Raw genomic sequence first — 25,674 nt, forward strand, 5'->3', positions numbered from 1 at the left:
ACTCAAAAGTTGAGTTATTCTAAAGCGATGATGGTTGATTCGTAACCCAACTATTGGGTTGAATTATTTAACTCAAAAGTTGACTTATTCTAACGGAATGATGGTTGATTCGTAACCCAACTATTGGGTCGAATTATTCAACTCAAAAGTTGAGTTATTCTAACGGAATGATGGTTGATTCGTAACCCAACTATTGGGTCGAATTATTTAACTCAAAAGTTGAGTTATTCTAAGGCAATGATGGTTGATTCGTAACCCAACTATTGGGTTGAATTATTTACTTCAAAAGTTGAGTTATTCTAACGAAATGATGATTGATTCGTAACCCAACTATTGGGTTGAATTATTTAACTCAAAAGTTGAGTTATTCTAACGGAATGATGGTTGATTCGTAACCCAACTATTGGGTTGAATTATTTAACTCAAAAGTTGAGTTATTCTAACGCAACGATGGTTGATTCGTAACCCAACTATTGGGTTGAATTTTCTAACTCAAAAGTTGAGTTATTCTAAAGCGATGATGGTTGATTCGTAACCCAACTATTGGGTTGAATTATTTAACTCAAAAGTTGACTTATTCTAACGGAATGATGGTTGATTCGTAACCCAACTATTGGGTCGAATTATTCAACTCAAAAGTTGAGTTATTCTAACGGATTGATGGTTGATTCGTAACCCAACTATTGGGTCGAATTATTTAACTCAAAAGTTGAGTTATTCTAAGGCAATGATGGTTGATTCGTAACCCAACTATTGGGTTGAATTATTTAACTCAAAAGTTGAGTTATTCTAAGGCAATGATGGTTGATTCGTAACCCAAATATTGGGTTGAATTATTTAACTCAAAAGTTGAGTTATTCTAACACAATGATGGTTGATTCGTAACCCAACTATTGTGTTGAATTATTTAACTCAAAAGCCGAGTTACGCTCACGACAATGTTGGGTTATTCCAAACCCAACTATTGGGTTGTGCAATTTTGTGCTTCTTGATCCAATAGTTTATCAAAAATGATACCTTTTACTGCTGGTTTGTCCTACTCATTCACAACTATTGATTAAAATTATGTTTATTCCATTAAAACATTCTCAAACGCTAGATATGAGTGACATTTTTATTTTTTACAAGAATTGCCGTCTATGGTCTATGCTCAAATATTTTCATGTAGATAAGACATGTGATTATATATAATTTTAATGAGATTAATCCTTAATAAAATTCCCTTCTATAAAAAAGTACCTTTTTAATTAAAAAAAGCCTTTTACTCCAAAATGCGTTACTCATTGAAAAACAACCCAAAAATGGCTCATAGTTTTGAAAACCCAGATAGGTCTTGAGTTCAAACCCCAACTGAGTCATACCAAAGACTGTAAAAAGGAGACCTATTACCTCCCGACTTGCGGGTGGAACAAAGGGATGGGTCAATTGCAGATGGTAATTTCACCACACCCAGTGTGTGTGTGAGACTATCAGTGGTACTTTAACTTTTAAATTGAGTTAAAATAATACCCTTACAACCCCAAAAAAGATTTCTCTTCATATCAGTAGTCAGTTATCACAAGGCCACCTGCCGCCAGAAAACAAGAAGAAGAAGAACACCTACGTGCGATTACTGCTATCACGGCAGAAGCTGCAAAACAACCAAAGAAACGAAAAGTTTTGTAAGAGGAGGCAAAGAAAAAGAAAAAGGTAAGCTATCCGGATAAAAAGACAGTCAAGGATCAACATTGGCCCGACTTTCACTCGTTGGCGTGAGCTCAAAGACGGGGAATTTCAGACCGATGCAACCTTGGCTCTGTTCATGCTAAACTAGTAAATGAATTTCCGTGTTCAAATAATAATGCTAATGCTATTGTTAGCTATCAAAAATTTTACGTGTTAGCAATAAATAGCCACCACACTACTTCCTCCGTAAAAACTCTCCAGGCGGTCTTTCTTCTTTCTGCATCCATCCCGATACATTCTTGGTTAGAGTGTCCGCCCTGGGATCGGCAGGTTGCATCAGATCTATCAGATTGTAGGCGGTTCTATTTTTTTTAACCCTCCGCGTTTATATTTTGCGGTTTGTTTCATTTTTGTTGCATTTCGCTTGATTGTAAAATATGTCGACAGACAGGGTGGGTGCCGTTCATATGTTGTCAATATTCAGTGTTTTATCGTTCATAGTTAATATTTCAAATCCTGAATTAGTTTAGTCTTTATTTAAAGGGACAATGCACAGAAACATTAAGCTCAAAGACAGAGATGTTCTGTACCAGATTATAGCTAAATAGCTAATTTCCATCCGCAGTCCCAGGCTACCTCAATTAAAGGGATAGAAAAATCAGGCAATAAAATTATTACAATAAAATCGTACCATATCACGTAATCAAATTAAGAAAAGTCGTAAATTGCCCTTTCATGGACACATACTTAATATAGAACAAAACCACACCTCATTTACATCATCACACAAAGACAGGGGCGGTATAGCTCGGTTGGTAGAGTGGCCGTGCCAGCAACTTGAGGGTTGCAGGTTCGATCCCCATTTCCGCCATCCTAGTCACTGCCGTTGTGTCCTTGGGCAAGACACTTTACCCACCTGCTCCCAGTGCCACCCACACTGGTTTAAATGCGGAAAAAATTAGATATTGGGTTTCACTATGTAAAGCGCTTTGAGTCACTGGAGAAAAAGCGCTATATAAATATAATTCACTTCACTTCACTTCACTTCACAATACATGCTCTTGTTCACATTTGTCATCATTCGTCAAAACAACCATGATTTTAACAGACACACCTCACAATTTACAACAAAAATGCTGTCATGGATAAATATGATCCGTCAAACATAGTGGTCACCTTATTGACCGTGTGAGCAGCTTTAATTGATTTGATTTTCATGTACATTCCGGGTGTCCCATTCAGTAAAAAAAACTTAAAATTCCATTTTGGTTTTCAAGCCGGTCTGTCATAACGTTTTTAGCATTCAATCCGAGAAAAAATGGCCCAGGCCTGTTTTACAAACCATGATTATTTCCATAAACGTCATGCTGTTTTATCTTCGCACATTTAACGGCACCACGTCACGCTTATAAACACCACTTGTGCTTGCGGAAAACAAACGCTATTCTTTTTTTTCCTGGCATGATCGCGAAAGGGCGGGAGGTCGCAAGACGGACGGAAAGGGGATCCGTGAAGAATGAGGGGGCACGGCCTGTGGGACTTAGCCTCCATGGATGGCACCAAGCCCCCCCCCCCCGGCCCCTGCTCTCTCCCTTCTGTTGACTCGCAGAGGACACGGACCCCATGGCAATGGATTGGGTTACAGGCCCAGGACTTTCCCTGACTAACTGCTCCACATCGCCACATAAAGTCCACACCAGCAGCTGTCTTTCTCAGCAAACGACACCTCTTGACTCCCACTCTCGCAAGTGTGTTTCTTCATTTAAGGCCGCGTAGTAGAAAGGCATGTTCCCAGGCTCCTCCCCGCTCCCTATTCTCCTTTCACACACCGGCACACCCCCGGCTTCTGTTATGGCCGACGCTGCGTGCACGTCGGCATTCACCAGACAGCTCCGGCATGTCACTCTCCCTGACAGCACAGGACACACACGAACACGCTGAGGACGACAAAGTGGGGACCTCTTCAGACAAAGTGGGGACGTCTTCAGACAAAGTGAGGACGTCTTCAGACAAAGTGAGGACCGCTTAAGACAAAGCGGGGACCGATCAAAGGAGACATTCAAGAACCGAGGTAGGCTTGTCACAACTTTTCCTTGAAGACCTTTCTGCAGAAATGAAAAAGTGTGACTCAAGTCGCTTTTCGGACCAAAGCTTTGGGAAAACGTACCAGTATTTTAAGATGCATGTCAACGTAAACACACACTCGACCTTTAACTTGGGTTCTTCTCGGGTGAAGCTCCAGCAGCTGTTGCACGCTTTGAACTTCAGTTCCACCCGTCACGATAAAAGCTTACAAACGTCGGGACGACTACGATTGCGGGATTAAAACAAGCTACGGGTCTGAAGGCAGTGAAACCCTGGCAAAAAAAAAACGTGCGTTTCAGACAGACAAAGTCGGGCCAAACCGCTTGGTTGAGAATATAAATCTCTTCCAGCCATGCGGTGGAAAAAAATGCTGTCCGTGCAGCCAAGACGGGGTGAAAAGAAGGGACTTTTCTAGGAAGAGATGAGGAAAATGAAAATAAAAAGAGGATGAGGAATATACTCTGTCAAAACTCCCGACATTCAGGGCGATGTTAAACGTCCAGATGTCATGAGAGACCTGTTTGGAGGAGGTCGGATCAACTTTTACTTGCGTCAGGTTCAATCCAGGCGAGCTCAGGTGTGTCCAAAGGTTTTCCACCTAGGGATTGCGAAGAATGCGGGTGGGTCACTTAGATATATGTTGGAGGAAAAAGATGGTAAAATGAATCAGTTGATCAGTAAATGCTGAACTATATGAAAACACATTGTTTTGATAGATTTTGTGTTATTGGCTTCAAAGTAGATATTTGGAAGAGTTATGCCAAATATTTATTTTGTTGTCAATCACAAATTCACTTTAGTCAGATTTAGTCTTAGACCTACATTTATCTGATCTAGTCAGATTTTGATTGGTCAAATCTAGTCTTGGACTTAGATTGGTCAGATCTAGTCTTAAAGTTAGGTTGTTCAGATCTAGTCTTAAAGTTAGGTTGTTCAGATCTAGTCTTAGACTTAAATCGGTGAGATCTAGTCTTATTCTTAGATTGGTCGGATCTATTGTTAGATTTAAATTTGTCTGATCTCGTTTTAAGCCTACATTGGTCTGATCTAGTCTTAGATTTAGATTGGTCTGATCAAGTCTTAGACCTACATTGGTCTGATCTGGTTTTAAGACTTAGATTGGTCTAATCTACTCTTAGACCTACATTGGTCATATCCGGTTTTAGACTTGGATTGGCCTGATCTAGTCTTAGATTTACGTTGGTCAGATCTAGTTTTAAACTTGGATTGGTCAGATCTACTGTTAGATTTAAATTTGTCTGATCTCGTCTTAGGCCTACATTGGTTTGATCTAGTCTTAGATTTAGATTGGTCTGATCAAGTCTTAGGCCTACATTGGTACAATCTGGTCTTAAGACTTAGATTGGTCTGATCCATTCTTAGACCTACATTGGTCTGATCTAGTCTTCGACCTACATTGGTCTTATCTGGTCTTAGACTTAAATTGGTCCGATCTAATTTTAGATTTAAATTTGTCTGACCTCGTCTTAGGACTACATTGGTCTGATCTAGTCTTAGATTTAGATTGGTCTGATCAAGTCTTAGACCTACGTTGGTCGGATCCGGTCTTAAGACTTAGACTGGTCTGATCCAATCTTAGACCTACATTGGTCTGATCTGGTTTTAGACTTAGATTGGTCTGATCTAGTCTTTGACCTACATTGGTCAGATCTAGGTTTAAACTTAGATTGGTCAGATCTATTGTTAGATTTAAATGTGTCTGATCTCGTCTTAGGCCTACATTGGTCTTATCTAGTCTTAGGTTTAAATTGGTCTGATCAAGTCTTAAGACTTAGATTGGTCTGAACTAGTCTTGGACCTAGATTGGTCTTATCTTATCTTAGACTTAGATTGGTCTTATCTGGTCTTAGACCTAAATTGGTCTGATCTATTCTTAGACTTAGATTGGTCTGACCGAGTCTTAGTCCTAGATTGGTCAAATCTATTTTTGGATTTAAATTTGTCTGATCTAGTCTTAGGCGCACAATGGTCTGATCTATTCTTAGATTTAGATTGGTCTGATCAAATCTTAGACCTACATTGATCTAATCTGGTTTTAAGACTTAGATTGGTCTGATCCAGTCTTACACCTACATTGTTCTGATCTGGTCTTAGACTTAGATTAGTCTGATATAGTTTTGGACCAACATTGGTCAGATCTAGTCTTAAACTTAGATTGGTCAGATCTAATTTTAGATTTAAATTTGTCTGATTTTGTCTTAGGCCTACCTTGGTCTGATCTAGTCTTAGATTTAGATCGGTCCGATCAAGTCTTAGACCAAAATTGGTCTGATCTGGTCTTAAGACTTAGATTGGTCTGCTCTAGTCTTGGATCTACATTGGTCTGATTTGGTTTTAGACTTAGATTGGCCTGATTTAATGTTTGACCTACATTGGTGAGATCTAGTCCTAAACTTCGATTGGTCATATCTAATTTTAAATTTAAATTTGTCTGATCTCGCCTTATGCCTATATTGGTCTGATCTAGTCTTAAATTTAGATTGGTCTGATCAAGTCTTAGACCTACTTTGGTCTGATCTGGTTTTAGACTTAGATTGGCCTGATTTAATGTTAGACCTACATTGGTCAGATCTAGTCTTAAACTTAGATTGGTCAGATCTAATTTTAGATTTAAATTTGTCTGATCTTGCCTTAGGAATACATTGGTCTGATCTAGTCTTGGATTTAGATTGGTCTGATCAAGTGTTAGACCTTCATTGGTCTGATCTGGTCTTAAGACTTAGATTGGTTTGATCAAGGTTTAGACCTATATTGTCTGATCTGGTCTTAAGACCTAGATTGGTCTGATCTGGTCTTTGACTTAGATTGGTCTGATCTAGTCTAAGACTTAGATTGGCATATATAACTAAACAAAGCCGTCATTGACCCAACTCTCCCCTGCCACACATAGATTCCAGTCCTGCGTACAATACTCTTTGATCTTCCACTCTTGAGTCAAATCGGCTGTGAAAAGTCTCAAAATTCCTGTCCAATCCCCAGCATTTTTGTGGCTCGGGCCAGGTTTGTGCGAGCAGTGATTATAACGTTGTTGAGCCGGGACAAAGACCGAAAAGGCTCCCGTTCCTGTAAACGTGATGCAGTCTGACGCCCATACCAAGAAAACATCGGTCAGGAAAACCCCGAAGGCATGGCGGACGTTAGACTATGGAGGCACACAGGCAAGCAGTCCCGGTATCTGCGGACTGGAGTCCAGTCAACACTTTATTCTCCGTTCTCTGGTTTCCTGTGAGGTGGACCGAGAGCGCTCCGAGCACAATTGAACTCGTGCCACGGAAATGTGAAAAATGTTAGGCGGTGACTCTTGGGAGAGTCCGAAACCCAAGTGCACTGTGATGTTTTTTTCAGGGGTCGCCCTGGCCAGGAGGAAACCCGGGGCTCTATTTAAAGGTGACACACCGGGACTTGTTTCTTCGCGACACTGAGCTCGAGCTGTGCTACAGTCTTAAATAAATGGGTTGTACTTGTATAGCGCTTTTCTACTTTCAAGGTACTCAAAGCGCTTTGACACTACTTCCACATTTACCCATTCACACACTGATGGAGGGAGCTGCCATGCAAGGCGCTAACCGGCACCCATCAGGAGCAAGGGTGAGGTGTCTTGCTCAGGACACAACGGACGTGACGAGGTTGGTACTAGGTGGGGATTGAACCAGGGATCCTCGGGTTGCAGACGGCCACTCTGCCACGCCGTCCCTTGAATTTCAGTGTTCATTTATTTACACATATACACACACATAACACTCATCTACTCTACGTTGAGTTAAGGGTTGAATTGTCCATCCTTGTTCTATTCTCTGTCACTATTTTTCTAACTACCACTACTTCTTCCTGGAGGCTATCCAGGTCCAATCGCAGCTGCGGCTTGGAACTTACAAGCGTATTTCTTCATCTTACTCGTTGTCGGCGTCGCCACCGGCTGTATCTTCCTCGTTCTTCTGCTTCATCTCCTTGTTGCGGGCCCTGTTGTGCACTGCACTCTCTAAAAGCCGTAGATTTTATTGTCACATATGCATGTACGGCAGTATTTTCCTGTTTAAGAGTGTCACAACATTGCCGTTTGAGGCAGACAAACTGCTTTACGGTACACGAAAACTTGACTGCTGTTGTTGTGTGTTGTTACTGCGCTGGGAGGACGTTAATGAAACTGCCTAACAATAAACCCACATAAGAAACCAAGAACTCACCCTCTATCACTTTACTGTTATAACGTCATTGGGCAGACACGCTGTTTATATTGTGGGAAAGCGGATGTGAAAACAGGTTGTCCTCATGGAGCTGGAGGGGGCGTGGCCTCCAGCTCCGACCGGAATTTCGGGAGAAAATTTGTCCCGGGAAGTTTTCGGGAGAGGCGCTGAATTTCGGGAGTCTCCCGGAAAATCCAGGACAAGTTTGCTTGCAGCCCTATAATCCTGCTTTGATGACAAGTTGAGGAGGTTTCCCGTACTTGATAAAATGGTTCTATTTTTCAGAATGTACAGCAGGGAAGGGATTCATTCCTGGGTGGATCTCGCATGAGCATACTTGCCAACCCTCCCGGTTTTCCCGGGGGACTCCCGAACTTCAGTGCCCTCTCCCGAAAATCTCCCGGGGCAACCATTCTCCCGAATTTCTCCCGATTTCCACCCGGACAACAATATCGGGGTTGCCTTTAGCGTCCTCTACAACCTGTCGTTGCGTCCGTTTTTCCTTTAATATATGCGTCCTTTACACACATAAGTGAATGCAATGCATACTTGGTCAACAGCCATACAGATCACACTGAGGGTTGTCCGTATAAACAACTTAAAAAAATATGCGCCACACTGTGAACCCACAACAAAAAAGAATGGCAAACACATTTCGGGAGAACCCCCGCCCTGTAACACATCAACACAACAGAACAAATACCCAGAACCCCTTGCAGCACTAACTCTACCGGGACGCTACAATATACACCCCCTGCTACCACCAAACCCTACCCACTGTTTAGTATCTCCTGTATTTAGTTCCTGTCTAGTGCTCTTATTTTGTCAGCTTCCTGTCTTGATCCCTGAGTGCTATGTTCCTCCTCAGCTGATTGGCACCTGGCCACACCTGCTGCCAATCAGCCCGCTCCTATTTGTACCCTCTCCGTCTTGTCAGTTGCTGGATCATTGTTTTGTCATTCGGACTTGTCGTTGCCATATGTGGCTCTTGTCGTGTCTGTGATTCTTTTCAGCTACTTCCTGTCGTGCTACATTTTGTCCTTATCGTTGTAGCGGTAAGCTGTTCTTGTTAGCCATTAGTTATTTCCAGTTTTTCTGTTTGCTATCCACTAGCTTCCATGCCAAAGTCCCTTTTTGTTTTCTAGCTTCCAGTGCTAGCTCCCTTAGTTTGTTATTCCGCCCACGTGCGTGCTTTTTGTTTGTTTTTGTTTACGTTTAATTAAATCATGTTTTCATACTTTGGATACTTTGCGCGAATTTATGGTGATTTAACCCCCAATCCCAACCCTTGATGCTGAGTGCCAAGCAGGGAGGCAATGGGTCCCATTTTTATAGTCTTTGGTATGACTCGGCCGGGATTTGAACTCACAACCTACCGATCTCAGGGCGGACACTCTAACCAGTAGGCCACTGAGTAGTACAGCTTCACCTTGGGGAATGTAAACAAGGAAACACCGGCTGCGTTTGTGTGGCTAAAGGCAGCCGCAATACACCGCTTCCCACCTACATCTTTCTTCTTTGACGTCTCCATTTATTAATTGAACAAATTGCAAAAGATTCAGCAACACAGATGTCCGGAACTCTGTGTAATTATGCGATTAAAGCAGACGACTTATAGCTGGGATCGGGCTGGAAAAAAGTGTCCGCTACAATCGGTGACGTCACCCGCACGTGTCATCATACCGTGACGTTTTCAACAGGATATTTCGCGTGAAATCTAAAATGGCAATTTAGTAAACTAAAGCGGCCGTATTGGCATGTGTTGCAATGTTAATATTTCATCATTGATATATAAACTATCAGACTGCGTGGTGGGTAGCAGTGGCTTTCAGTAGGCCTTTAATTCGTCATGTTTCATGTGTCGGGTAATCCCACACTAAACCGTGATCTAATTCTAATTTTGGAGAGATACATGCAATTTTGTTGGGGGGCAAGCCATTCATGTTTACTAAAAGAAGTGACAATGCAGACTGGCCCAGGGGCTCCAGGCTGGTGCTTGGTTGGCCCGGACAAGGTGAGGAAGGGAGGGGAGATATCAAGGGACATGTGGCTAAAATATTGAGATTGAACACAATAATAAATATTATATACATATAAGTATGTATGAGTATATATATATATATGTGTGTATATTATTGGATATTTATACATGCATATGTGTATACATATACGTATGTATATATACACATATATATAAATATATATACATACATATGCACATATATACATACACATATATATATACACATTTACATACATATATACACATATATATATGTGTTTAAAGATATGTATGTATATATATATATATATATATATATATATATATATATATATATATATACACATATATATATGTGTGTTTAAAGATATGTTTGTATATATATATATATACACACACACATACAATTATGTATACACATACACATATACATACATATATATTTATACACATTTACATACATATATACACATATATATGTGTTTAAAGATATGTATATATATATATATATATATACAAAGAAAGAATGCCTGTGTTTGAGGCATACTTGCCATCTGTCCATTTTCTACCGTTTATTCCCTTCGGGGTCGCTGGAGCCTATCCCAGCTACAATCGGGCGGAAGGCGGCATACACCCTGGACAAGTCGCCACCTCATCGCAGGGCCAACACAGCAACATTCACACTCACATTCACACACTAGGGACCATTTTGTCATGATCCGTAGTCTGGATCATGTTTAGTTTAGTTATTTTCCGTTAGTTTGGACTCCCTTTGTACCTTTGTGAGTTAGTTTGGTCACCATGGTAACGTATTCATTTCACCTGCTGCAGGTTCCAGACGCACACCTGTTTTTGTTCATTGCTTTCTTATTTAAGCCTGCCTTGTCCCGTCAGTCGGTCTCGGTCCTTTGTTTGCGGTGTGCAACTGTTTCCTTGGTAATTACTAGATTTCTTGTTACCTGATCCTGTGCTAGTGTTAGCGTTAGCTTCTGTGCTTTCGCCACGCGTTTCTTTTCGTCTGTTTTTGTACCAGTGTTTTTGTTGTTAAATCATTCTTACCTTCACGTTGTTGTCCGGAGCGTCTATGTTTGCGTTGGAGGAACGATCCCGCAATTTAGAGTTGCCAATTTAGTGTTGCCAATTTAGTGTTGCCAATTTAGTGTTGCCAATCAGCCTATCCCCAGGTGCATGTCTTTGTTCACACACCATTCGATACTTATTTAGTATTGTTTATTATTATTATACATATGTTTTAAAGTCCTACTGAAAGCCACAACTAGCGACCACACAGTCTGATAGTTTATATATCAATGATGAAATATTAACATTGCAACACATGCCAATACGGCCTTTTTAGTTTACTAAATTACAATTTTAAATTTCAAATGACGTTACGGAGTGTCAGGAAATATTAGCTAAAAGTTGTCTGCTTCAATCGCATAATTACACCGTATTCCGGTTGCTGAATCTTTTGCAATTTGTTCAATTAATAATGGAGACGTCAAAGAAGAATGCTGTTGGTGGGAAGCGGTGGAAAGCAGCTGTTTTTAGCACCGAGATACAGCCTGTGTTTGTTTGTTTGTTGTGAAGCAGAGCGGTCAAGCGAACATGTTTTCCTTACGTCAACCAGCATGTTTTTTGGATGGGAAAATTGTGATCCATATCTTACCGGAGACATCATTGGATGATTCGTCGTCCTGCAGCAGCTGTCAAAAAAGGCAGCTGTGAGCTTCAATCAGCCTATCCCCAGGTGCATGTCTTTGTTCACACACCATTCGATAATTATTTAGTATTGTTTATTATTATTATACATATGTTTTAAAGTCCTACTGAAAGCCACTACAAGCGACCACGCAGTCTGATAGTTTATATATCAATGATGCAGTCACCTCCCTTACTAACCATAACACAATACCGCACCCTGGTGTCTGTTGCCGTCACCTCCCTTACTAACCATAACACAATACTGCGCCCTGGTGTCTGTTGCCGTCACCTCCCCTCCTAACCATAACACAATACTGCGCCCTGGTGTCTGTTGCCGTCACCTCCCTTACTAACCATAACACAATACTGCGCCCTGGTGTCTGTTGCCGTCACCTCCCTTACTAACCATAACAAAAACCACCCTGGTGTCTGTTGCCGTCACCTCCCTTACTAACCATAACACAATACTGCGCCCTGGTGTCTGTTGCCGTCACCTCCCTTACTAACCATAACACAATACTGCGCCCTGGTTTCTGTTGCCGTCACCTCCCCTCCTAACCATAACACAATACTGCGCCCTGGTGTCTGTTGCCGTCACCTCCCCTCCTAACCATAACACAATACTGCGCCCTGGTGTCTGTTGCCGTCACCTCCCTTACTAACCATAACAAAAACCACCCTGGTGTCTGTTGCCGTCACCTCCCTTACTAACCATAACACAATACTGCGCCCTGGTGTCTGTTGCCGTCACCTCCCTTACTAACCATAACACAATACTGCGCCCTGGTGTCTGTTGTCGTCACCTCCCTTACTAACCATAACACAATACTGCGCCCTGGTGTCTGTTGCCGTCACCTCCCCTCCTAACTATAACACAATACTGCGCCCTGGTGTCTGTTGCCGTCACCTCCCTTACTAACCATAACAAAAACCACCCTGGTGTCTGTTGCCGTCACCTCCCCTCCTAACCATAACACAATACTGCGCCCTGGTGTCTGTTGCCGTCACCTCCCTTACTAACCATAACAAAAACCACCCTGGTGTCTGTTGCCGTCACCTCCCCTCCTAACCATAACACAATACTGCGCCCTGGTGTCTGTTGCCGTCACCTCCCTTACTAACCATAACAAAAACCACCTTGGTGTCTGTTGCCGTCACCTCCCTTACTAACCATAACACAATACTGCGCCCTGGTGTCTGTTGCCGTCACCTCCCTCCTAACCATAACACAATACTGCACCCTGGTGTCTGTTGTCGTCACCTCCCTTACTAACCATAACACAATACCGCGCCCTGGTGTCTGTTGCTGTCACTTCCTTTACTAACCATAACAAAAACAACCCTGGTGTCTGTTGCCGTCCCTTACTAACCATAACAAAAACCACACTGGTGTCTGTTGCCGTCACCTCCCTTCCTAACCATAACACAATACTGTGCCCTGGTGTCTGTTGCCGTCACCTCCCTTACTAACCATAACACAATACTGCGCCCTGGTGTCTGTTGTCGTCACCTCCCTTACTAACCATAACACAATACCGCGCCCTGGTGTCTGTTGCTGTCACTTCCTTTACTAACCATAACAAAAACAACCCTGGTGTCTGTTGCCGTCCCTTACTAACCATAACAAAAACCACCCTGGTGTCTGTTGCCGTCACCTCCCCTCCTAACCATAACACAATACTGTGCCCTGGTGTCTGTTGCCGTCACCTCCCCCCCTAACTATAACACAATACTGCACCCTGGTGTCTGTTGCTGTCACCTCCCTTACTAACCATAACAAAAACCACCCTGATGTCTGTTGCCGTCACCTCCCCTCCTAACCATACCACAATCTCCCGAATTCAGAGGTCTCAAGGTTGTCAAGTAGGGTATGAGGTGTCTTTACGGGTGACGCTGGCTTGATAGATGGCTGATGCTTTCAAACGGTCTCCGTTAAGTGGGCAGTCAAGCCTTTGTCTGCAATTTCAGTTATCTGTGGAGTTAGCGGTTGCTTGTCTGTGGGTGCTCAGAATATTTTTGTTGTGTGTGTCAATGGTGTGATTATTATTCATCATGCAGCTGTAACTAAGATTTACAGTGTTCCTGTTGAATATTTTCCAGAGTGTGTGTTTTTTTGGGGGGGCAAGCCTGTCAAGGAATTTATGTCCGATATTCATGTTGACATTTTTGTTAAATGGGGGATTATACCAAGGTATGTTGTACCGTTTCCTGATTTTTCTTGTTTTAGTGGCTGGTGGGTGGTGTTGGTATCCACTTGAGTGCTTTTTGGTATGGAGGTGTGGCCTGGTTGAATGATTCCCTGTCTGATGACAGGGTTGACAGTCTCCTGGGATGTTCCTGGTTGCTGTCACAGTCTACATATTGTAATGTGGTGTCGGGTTTTGGGAATGGCCGGTATGTGTTATTGCTCAGGCTGAATGTTACATGCAGGCAATTTACAGTGTGTTTGGTTGCCTCGGTTGTGATCCTTTGTCTGTTATTTTTGGAAATGCGGCATATTTCTTTTTTTATTTTATGTTTTCCTAAGCTCTCGGTCTAGCTTTGGAAACGCCCAGTCCCTCGTCTCTGTGCAGCCCGATGTTTATTCCTAATTTTGTGAGCTGCGAGGGTAGGAAGCTTCCTACTAGTTTGCACGTTTCGGCCAAGGTTGGCAACCAGGCTGCTTCCCGGGGACCTGAAAAGGGTTTCAGACAAAATAATGTCTTAAAAGTAGGACATTGTTTATATATATATATGTATCCGTTAGGTGAGGAAAAAACACAGAGGCTATTTCATCCCGACAAGCCTGTTTTGCAATTTTCCCTGCTCTTCAGGGGATTTGAAGAGCAGAGAAACTGACTTAACGGATACATTAGTATATATATAAACAATGTCTTACTTTTAAGACAGTGTTTTCAAATCCTCTGAAGAGCAGGCAAACCTGCAAAACAGGCTTGTAGAGATGAAATAGCCTGTGTTTTTCCCTGACCTAACAAATACATGTGTGTATATGTACATAGCTATAAACAATGTCTTACTTTTAAGACATTATTTTCAAATCCCCTGAAGAGCAGGGAAACCTGCGAAACAGGCTTGTAGAGATGAAACAGCCTCTGTGTTTTTCCCTGACCGAACGGATACATGTGTTTATATGTACACGTATATGTATATAAAAAATGTCTTACTTTAAAGACATTATTTTCAATGCCCCTGAAGAGCAGGGAAACCTGGGAAACAAGCTTGTAGAGATGAAATAGCCTCTGTGTTTTTCCCTGACCTAAGGGCTACATGTGTATATATGTATATATCTATAAACAATGTCTTACTTTTAGGACATTATTTTCAAATAACCTGAAGAGCAGGGAAATCTGGGAAACAGGCTTATAGAGATGAAATAGCCTCTGTGTTTTTCCCTGACCGAACGGATACATGTGTATATATGTACACGTATATGTATATAAAAACGTCTTACTTTTAAGACATTATTTTCAAATCCCCTGAAGAGCTGGGAAACCTGGGAAACAAGCTGGTAGAGATGAAATAGCCTCTGTGTTTTTCCCTGACCTAACGAATACATGTGTGTATATGTACACGTGTATGTATATAAAAAAATTCTTACTTTTAAGACATTATTTTCAAATCCCCTGAAGAGCAGGGAAACCTACAAAACAGGCTTGTAGAGATGAAATAGCCTCTGTGTTTTTTCCTCACCTAAGGGATACATGTGTATATATGTATATATCTATAAACAATGTCTTACTTTTAGGACATTATTTTTAAATAACCTGAAGAGCAGGGAAACCTGCGAAACAGGCTTGTAGAGATGAAATAGCCTCTGTGTTTTTCCCTGACCTAACCAATACATGTGTGTATATGTAAACGTATATGTATAAAAAAATGTCTTACTTTTAAGACATTATTTTCAAATCCCCTGAAGAGCAGGGAAACCTGCGAAACAGGCTTGTAGAGATGAAATAGCCTCTGTGTTTTTTCCTGACCTAACCAATACATGTGTGTATATGTACACGTATATGTATATAAAAACGTCTTACTTTTATGACATTATTTTCAAATCCCCTGGAGAGCAGGGAAACCTGCGAAACAGGCTTGTAGAGATGAAATAGCCTCTGTGTTTTTTCCTGACCTAACGAATACATGTGTGTATATGTACACGTATATGTATATAAAACATTTCTTATATATAAGACATTCTTTTCAAATCCCCTGAAGATCAGGGAAACCTGCGAAACAGGCTTGTAGAGATGAAATAGCCTCTGTGTGTTTTCCTCACCTAAGGGATACATGTGTATATATGTATATATCTATAAACAATGTCTTACTTTTAGGACATTATTTTGAAATAACCTGAAGAGCAGGGAAACCTGCAAAACAGGCTTGTAGAGATGAAATAGCCTCTGTGTTTTTCCCTGACCTAACCAATACATGTGTGTATATGTAAACGTATATGTATAAAAAAATGTCTTACTTTTAAGACATTATTTTCAAATCCCCTGAAGAGCAGGGAAACCTGCAAAACAGGCTTGTAGAGACGAAATAGCCTCTGTGTTTTTTCCTCACCTAAGGGATACATGTGTATATATGTATATATCTATAAACAATGTCTTACTTTTAGGACATTATTTTCACATAACCTGAAGAGCAGGGAAACCTGCGAAACAGGCTTGTAGAGATGAAATAGCCTCTGTGTTTTTCCCTGACTTAACCAATACATGTGTGTATATGTACACGTATATGTATATAAAAACGTCTTACTTCTAAGACATTATTTTCAAATCCCCTGAAGAGCAGGGAAACTTGGGAAACAAGCTTGTAGAGATGAAATAGCCTCTGTGTTTTTCCCTGACCTAACGAATACATGTGTGTAAATGTACACGTATATAATAAATGTCTTACTTTTAAGACATTATTTTCAAATCCCCTGAAGAGCAGGGAAACCTGCAAAACAGGCTTGTAGGGATGAAATAGCCTCTGTGTTTTTCCTAGACCTAACGGATACATATATATTAATAAACTGGCTTTTATACAAACAACCCTCCTGAACATGACAAAATACTCAGCGCAAGCAGATTTAAACCCAAGACAAAATGGTTGTGGGGCAGACCTGTTAACCACACAACCACCATGCTGCACACTAGGAATCATTTGAAAAAAAATGACAGTCTAGAATAAAACTTATGCACAGTCGCACATAAAAAAAAACCCAAAAAAACATCATTTTCCAGCTCGCAAGCAAAAGAAGCAACGGCTGGTTTAGTCATTATTGAAGTTGGACAAAAGTGCGACGTCGGCAGATAAAGTTTAGGGCGGGGAGGAAAAAAAAGGTGAAGATTTTGAGGAGCAGAAAGCAACAAACAAGGAGAGACGTGAAGAACAACAAAGTAGGTGTTCTGGCAGCTTCCACGACTTGAAGAGTGCTTTGTTTAGCACGCCTTCATCCTGGCAGGCCAACTAGCAATCAAGTGCAGCTCAGGCGTGCACCAGCGGAGTAACGGCGCGCACAAGAGCTGGGACCGAATGACTCAGCAGGACTTGGGGGAGGGAAAACCTGCATGAGCACATCTCTCAGAAAATGTCGGGGACCAGGAATTGTTTTGATGCACTAAGATAAACTTGTCCAGGTCTAGGTCTAAGTCTAATAGTCCACAGTAGTCCTGCAAAGATCAACACAAAATATCTCAGCAAGCAACTGACAAAAATACTTGTTTTGTTTTCCCCCCACGAGTCATAAATACAACCATCATCTCAGCACTAAACACTTTATATAAGACTATTTCATTATTATACACTCTATTTATGACTATCTCATTATTATACACTCTATATAGGACTATCTCATTATTATACACTCGTTATATGTTATGATTATGTAATTATTATACACTCGTTAAATAACAATCTAATATTTATATTCTTGTTATACAACTATGTAACTATTATGCACTCATTATATAACTATCTAATTACTCGTTATAGCTCATGAGTATCTCATTTAATTACACTCGTTATGTTTTGACTAATTATTATACACTCGTTATATTTTTTGAGTAATTATTATACACTCGTTATGTTTTTTGAGTAATTATTATACACTCGTTATGTTTTGACTAATTATTATACACTCGTTATATGTTATGACTAATTATTATACACTCGTTATGTTATTAATAATTATTATACACTTGTTATGTTTTGACTAATTATTATACACTCGTTATATTTTTTGAGTAATTATTATACACTCGTTATGTTTTGACTAATTATTATACACTCGTTATATGTTATGACTAATTATTATACACTCGTTATGTTATTAATAATTATTATACACTTGTTATGTTTTGACTAATTATTATACACTCCTTATGTGTTTTGAGTAGTTATTATACACTCGTTATATTTTTTGACTAATTATTATACACTCGTTATGTTATTAATAATTATTATACACTCGTTATGTTTTGACAAATTATTATACAATCGTTATATTTTTGGACTAATTATTATACACTCGTTATGTTTTTTGACTAATTATTATACACTCGTTATGTTTTTTGACTAATTATTATACACTCGTTATGTTTTGACTAATTATTATACACTCGTTATGTTTTTTGACTAATTATTATACACTCGTGATGTTATGACCAATTATTATACACTCGTTATATTTTTTGAGTAATTATCATACACTCGTTATATGTTATGACTAATTATTATACACTCGTTATGTTTTGAATAATTATTATACACTCGTTATATTTTTTGTCAAATTATTATACACTCGTTATGTTTTGACTAATTATTATACACTCGTTATATTTTTTGACTAATTATTATACACTCGTTATGTTATTAATAATAATTATACACTCGTTATGTTTTGACTAATTATTATACACTCGTTATATTTTGACTAATTATTATACACTCGTTATGTTTTGACTAATTATTATACACTCGTTATGTTTTGACTAATTATTATACACTCGTTATATTTTGACTAATTATTATACACTCGTTATGTTTTGACTAATTATTATACACTCGTTATGTTTTGACTAATTATTATACACTCGTTATGTGTTTTGACTAATTATTATACACTCGTTATGTGTTTTGACTAATTATTATACACTCGTTATGTTATTAATAATTATTATACACTTGTTATATTTTGACTAATTATTATACACTCGTTATATGTTTTGACTAATTATTATACACTCGTTATATTTTTGACTAATTATTATACACTCGTTATGTTTTTGGACTAATTATTATACACTCGTGATGTTATGACCAATTATTATACACTCGTTATATTTTATGAGTAATTATTATACACTCGTTATGTTTTGACTAATTATTATACACTCGTTATATTTTTGACTAATTATTATACACTCGTTATGTTTTTGGACTAATTATTATACACTCGTGATGTTATGACCAATTATTATACACTCGTTATATGTTATGACTAATTATTATATACTCGTTATGTTTTGAATAATTATTATACACTCGTTATATTTTTGGACTAATTATTATACACTCGTTATGTTTTGAATTATTATACACTCTTTATATGTTATGACTAATTATTATACACTCGTTATGTTATTAATAATTATTATACACTCGTTATGTTTTGACTAATTATTATACACTCGTTATATTGTTTGACTAATTATTATACACTCGTTATATGTTATGACTGATTATTATACACTCGTTATGTTTTGACTAATTATTATACACTCGTTATATGTTATGACTAATTATTATACACTCGTTATGTTTTGACTAATTATTATACACTCGTTATATGTTATGACTAATTATTATACACTCGTTATGTTTTGACTAATTATTATACACTCGTTATATGTTATGACTAATTATTATACACTCGATATGTTTTGACTAATTATTATACACTCGTTATGTTATTAGTAATAATTATACACTCGTTATGTTTTGACTATTATACACTCGTTATATTTTTGGAGTAATTATTATACACTCATTATGTGTTTTGACTAATTATTATACACTCATTATGTGTTATGACTAATTATTATACACTCGTTATGTTTTGACTAATTATTATACACTCGTTATATGTTTTGACTAATTATTATACACTCGTTATGTTTTGACTAATTATTATACACTCATTATGTGTTATGACTAATTATTATACACTCGTTATGTTTTGACTAATTATTATACACTCGTTATATGTTATGACTAATTATTATACACTCGTTATGTTTTGACTAATTATTATACACTCGTTATATGTTATGACTAATTATTATACACTCGTTATGTTTTGACTAATTATTATACACTCGTTATATGTTATGACTAATTATTATACACTCGATATGTTTTGACTAATTATTATACACTCGTTATGTTATTAGTAATAATTATACACTCGTTATGTTTTGACTATTATACACTCGTTATATTTTTGGAGTAATTATTATACACTCATTATGTGTTTTGACTAATTATTATACACTCATTATGTGTTATGACTAATTATTATACACTCGTTATGTTTTGACTAATTATTATACACTCGTTATATGTTTTGACTAATTATTATACACTCGTTATGTTTTGACTAATTATTATACACTCATTATGTGTTATGACTAATTATTATACACTCGTTATGTTTTGACTAATTATTATACACTCGTTATATGTTTTGACTAATTATTATACACTCGTTATGTTTTGACTAATTATTATACACTCATTATGTGTTATGACTAATTATTATACACTCGTTATATGTTATGACTAATTATTATACACTCGTTATGTTTTGACTAATTATTATACACTCGTTATGTTTTGACTAATTATTATAAACTCGTTATGTTTTGACTAATTATTATACACTCATTATGTGTTATGACTAATTATTATACACTCGTTATGTTTTGACTAATTATTATACACTCGTTATATGTTTTGACTAATTATTATACACTCGTTATGTTTTGACTAATTGTCATACACTTGTTATATTTTTTGACGAATTATTATACACTCGTTATGTTATTAGTAATAATTATACACTCGTTATGTTTTGACTATTATACACTCGTTATATTTTTGGAGTAATTATTATACACTCATTATGTGTTTTGACTAATTATTATACACTCATTATGTGTTATGACTAATTATTATACACTCGTTATGTTTTGACTAATTATTATACACTCGTTATATGTTTTGACTAATTATTATACACTCATTATGTGTTATGACTAATTATTATACACTCGTTATGTTTTGACTAATTATTATACACTCGTTATGTTTTGACTAATTATTATACACTCGTTATGTTTTGACTAATTATTATACACTCGTTATGTTTTGACTAATTATTATACACTTGTTATGTTATTAATAATTATTATACACTCGTTATGTTTTGACTAATTATTATACACTCGTTATGTTATTAATAATTATTATACACTTGTTATGTTTTGACTAATTATTATACACTCGTTATGTGTTTTGACTAATTATTATACACTCGTTATATTTTTTGACTAATTATTATACACTTCTTAGGTTTTGACTAATTATTATATACTCGTTATATTTTTTGACTAATTATTATACACTTGTTATGTTATGACTAATTATTATACACTCGTTATGTTTTGACTAATTATTATATACTCGTTATATTTTTTGAGTAATTATTATACACTCGTTATGTTATTAATAATTATTATACACTCGTTATGTTTTGACTAATTATTATACACTCGTTATATTTTTTGACTAATTATTATACACTCGTTATATTTTTGGACTAATTATTATACACTCGTTATGTTTTGAATAATTATTATACACTCGTTATATTTTTGGACTAATTATTATACACTCGTTATGTTTTGAATAATTATTATACACTCTTTATATGTTATGACTAATTATTATACACTCGTTATGTTAATAATTATTATACACTCGTTATGTTATGACTAATTATTATACACTCGTTATGTTTTGACTAATTATTATATACTCGTTATATTAATAATTATTATACACTTGTTATGTTATGACTAATTATTATACACTCGTTATGTTTTGAATAATTATTATACACTCGTTATATTTTTGGACTAATTATTATACACTCGTTATGTTTTGAATAATTATTATACACTCTTTATATGTTATGACTAATTATTATACACTCGTTATGTTAATAATTATTATACACTCGTTATGTTATGACTAATTATTATACACTCGTTATGTTAATAATTATTATACACTCGTTATGTTAATAATTATTATACACTTGTTATGTTATGACTAATTATTATACACTCGTTATGTTTTGACTAATTATTATATACTCGTTATATTTTTTGAGTAATTATTATACACTCGTTATGTTATTAATAATTATTATACACTCGTTATGTTTTGAATAATTATTATACACTCGTTATATTTTTGGACTAATTATTATACACTCGTTATGTTTTGAATAATTATTATACACTCTTTATATGTTATGACTAATTATTATACACTCGTTATGTTTTGACTAATTATTATACACTCGTTATATTTTTTGACTAATTATTATACACTCGTTATATTTTTGGACTAATTATTATACACTCGTTATGTTTTGAATAATTATTATACACTCTTTATATGTTATGACTAATTATTATACACTCGTTATGTTAATAATTATTATACACTCGTTATGTTAATAATTATTATACACTCGTTATGTTTTGACTAATTATTATACACTCGCTATGTGTTTTGACTAATTAGTATACACTCGTTATTATGTTATGACTAATTATTATACACTCATTATATTTTTGGACTAATTATTATACACTCGTTATGTTTTTAATTAATTATTACACACTCTTTATATGTTTTGACTAATTATTATACACTCGTTATGTTTGGATTAATATTATACAATCGTTATGTTTGGAATAATTATTATACACTTGTTATATTGTTTGACTAATTATTATACACTCGTTATATGTTATGACTATCTAATTATTATACACTCGTTACATGTTAAAATTATCTAATTATTATATACTTGTTAAATAACTAATTATTTTACTGTTGTCATATAACTATCTAACTACTATACACTCATTATAGCTCATTAGTATCTAATTATTATACACTCGTTACATGTTATAATTATCAGTTTGCTGCGTTCTTCCAGGTAAAAACATGATTTAATCTTGATTAAAAAAAGGCACGAACAAAAGGCGCGCACAAGGGGGATTGCAAAAACAACTTGGGACATGAAACATGAACTAAACAACGCAATAAACTGTGGTTTGAATAACAAAAGAACTTACTTGACATTGCATAAAACAAGCCAGACTTGCTGTGGCAAGAACAGAGCATGAAACAAACACAATGACGCCAGGGCGACTGACTGGCAAAGACGAGCTTAAATGCTGCCTCTGATTAGTGCTCGGGAAGCAGGTGAGCGGGCGAGCACTAATCAGAGGCAGGTGGACACAATGAGTAACCAAGGAAACCAGACAAGGGAGTGGAAAAAAAAAACAGGAACTTAAAGAGTCCAAAGGTCAACAGAACATAGCCAAACAAGACCTGATCAAGAAGATATGACAGAATTGTTCATTTGTGTTTGGACAGACGTCAACAGTCCAGCTGAGAATGTGACGACAAGACAGGCGGACAGGATGGAAAGACAAAACGGTAGGTTGCTTTTTTAGTCCCCCGTCACAAAAAAGTGGGGCCCCCCCAAAAAAATTTATTTTTAAGACCTGATGAGGTCCCTGAAAATTCCTGGAGTATATTTTTTTTTATCAAAGAGTCACGTAGTTCAATGACGGCCTATCACCACCCAGCAAACATCGTTTTGCAACTCTCATGCTAGAGTCGAAACGCGGCACATGTTTGCACGGGCAGATCGGGCGGGACCTTATTCTCCCTCACTTTCGCATGCAGAGACTCCACATTTTAATATTTGATCGTTAACCCATCCATCCATTTTCTGCTGGTCCCGTTCCGGGCTCGCGGAGTTCAAGTCAAAGTACCAATGACTGGTCACTCATACACGCTAGGTGTGGGGAAATTTGTCCTCTGAGGAACCATAGCTCGGTTGGTAGAGTGGCCGTGCCAGCAACCTGAGGGTTGCAGGTTCGATTCCCACTTCCGCCAATCTAGTCACTGCCGTTGTGTCCTTGGGCAAGACACTTTACCCACCTGCCCCCCCAGTGCCACCCACACTGTAACTTCGATATTGGGTTTCACTATGTAAAGCGCTTTGAGTCACTCGAGAAAAGTGCTATATAAATATAATTCACTTCACTCTGCATTTGACCTGCACCCTCGTTTACCCCCTCCCAGGGGGTGAAAGATGGCCGCGTTCCGGGAATAATTTTTTGGGGTGATTTAACCAACAATTCCATCCCTTGATGCTGAATGCCAAGCAGGGAGGTAATGGGTCCCATTTTTATAGTCTTTGGTATGACTCGGGCCAGGGTTTAAACCACTCGGGTTAATCCCGAGTCGTTCAGTGGAACAACTATTTACGAGCCCCCTCTATGAGCAAACTTTGCCATTTCCGAACTTTTCGGATCAGCCCAAATATGTCTCTGTGTGCGAGTCATTGCTGAGGAGGCGGAGCCACTCACTTGACATTCCGTGTTCTTACTTGTGTTCTTGGTTTTTCCGCCTTCTGACAAGAGTTTAAACCCCAATCGTCACCCCCCAAAAAACCTCAAAACCAAGAGCCTTTGCGAGGAGTACATTAATGGAACTCGCAAGCCTGACCACAGCCCAGTCAGTAAATTTTAATTGTGATGAGACCAGTCTCTTGTCAGAGCAGACTTGTATCCCAGAGGAGAAAAAGACCCTCTCTCTCTCTTGCCAGAACCACCCCTCGCTCTACCAAAACACAAACATGCAGACACGGCTACCCTTGCCCCCTTTCCACCTGCCCTCGTCCTTCTCCCTCGGTCTGCTCCATAGAAAGTTCACCCGTTACCCCCTTGTTAGGTTAGTTTGACGCACAGTCCTCTATATCACGTTCTCCGGGTTGGGGAGGAGATCTTGCCCCATGTGGAGGAGTTCAAGTACCTCGGAGTCTTGTTCTCGAGGGAGGGAAGAGCGGATCGTAACATCGAGAAGCGGATCGGTGCGGCGTTTTCAGTAATGCGAAGGTGAAGAAGGAGCTGAGCAAAGCTCTCAATTTACCGGTCGATCTACGTTCCCATCCTCACCTATGGTCATGAGCTTTGGGTTATGACCGAAAGGACAAGATCACGGGTACAAGCGGCCGAAATGAGTTTCCTCCGCCGGGTGGCAGGGTTCTGCTTTAGAGATAGGGTGAGAATCTCTGTCATTCGGCAGGAGCTCAGAGTAAAGCCGCTGCTCCTCCACATGGAGAGGAGCCAGATGAGGTGGTTCAGGCATCTGGTCAGGATGCCACCCGAAAGCCTCCCTAGGGAGGTGTTTAGGGCAAGTCCGACAGGTAGGAAACCACGGGGAAGACCCAGGACACATTGGGAAGACTATGACTCCCGGCTGGCCTGGGAACGCCTCGGGATTCCCCGGCAGGAGCTGGACGAAGTGGCTGGAGAGAGGGAAGTCTGGGCTTCTCTGTTAAGGCTACTGCCCCCGCGACCTGACCTTGGATATGCGGAAGAAAATGGATGGATATGTCACTTTCTATCATGTTCAAAGTGTACAAATCTTTACTAAAATAGGAACTCATTATTCATGTTTACATTACACCAACTTTTCCATTTACGAACCATTTTCAAGAACCAATTAAGTTTGTAAATCAAGGTTCCACTGTATTACGGTCCGTTGACCCTCATCTCAAAATATGTTTCCAGGTGTTCTGGGAGTTTGTTTCATAATTTCCTTGTGTGTAGTATACACTGCATCTAAACTTCAAGTGCAATATAATGTTTCACATTC

General features: G+C 38.0%; 1 protein-coding gene across 2 annotated transcripts in view; it reads left to right on the forward strand.

Annotated features, from left to right (window-relative positions):
* The first annotated feature begins 3,261 nt into the window (after nt 1-3,261).
* Nucleotides 3,262-25,674, forward strand: part of LOC133552098 (KN motif and ankyrin repeat domain-containing protein 4-like) — a 34,488-nt gene continuing 12,075 nt past the window's right edge. The window contains exons 1-2 of one of the 2 annotated variants that reach the window (XM_061899424.1): nt 3,264-3,736; nt 23,380-23,442. In XM_061899424.1, the coding sequence (XP_061755408.1) occupies nt 23,427-23,442 (16 nt within the window). In that variant the 5' untranslated portion in view covers nt 3,264-3,736; nt 23,380-23,426. Of the gene's footprint in view, nt 3,737-23,379; nt 23,443-25,674 lie in introns of both variants that reach the window. The other variant, XM_061899425.1, reaches the window with a different exon arrangement.

This window comes from Nerophis ophidion, linkage group LG04 (genome assembly GCF_033978795.1).
Source record: "Nerophis ophidion isolate RoL-2023_Sa linkage group LG04, RoL_Noph_v1.0, whole genome shotgun sequence".
Classification (NCBI taxonomy): domain Eukaryota; kingdom Metazoa; phylum Chordata; class Actinopteri; order Syngnathiformes; family Syngnathidae; genus Nerophis; species Nerophis ophidion.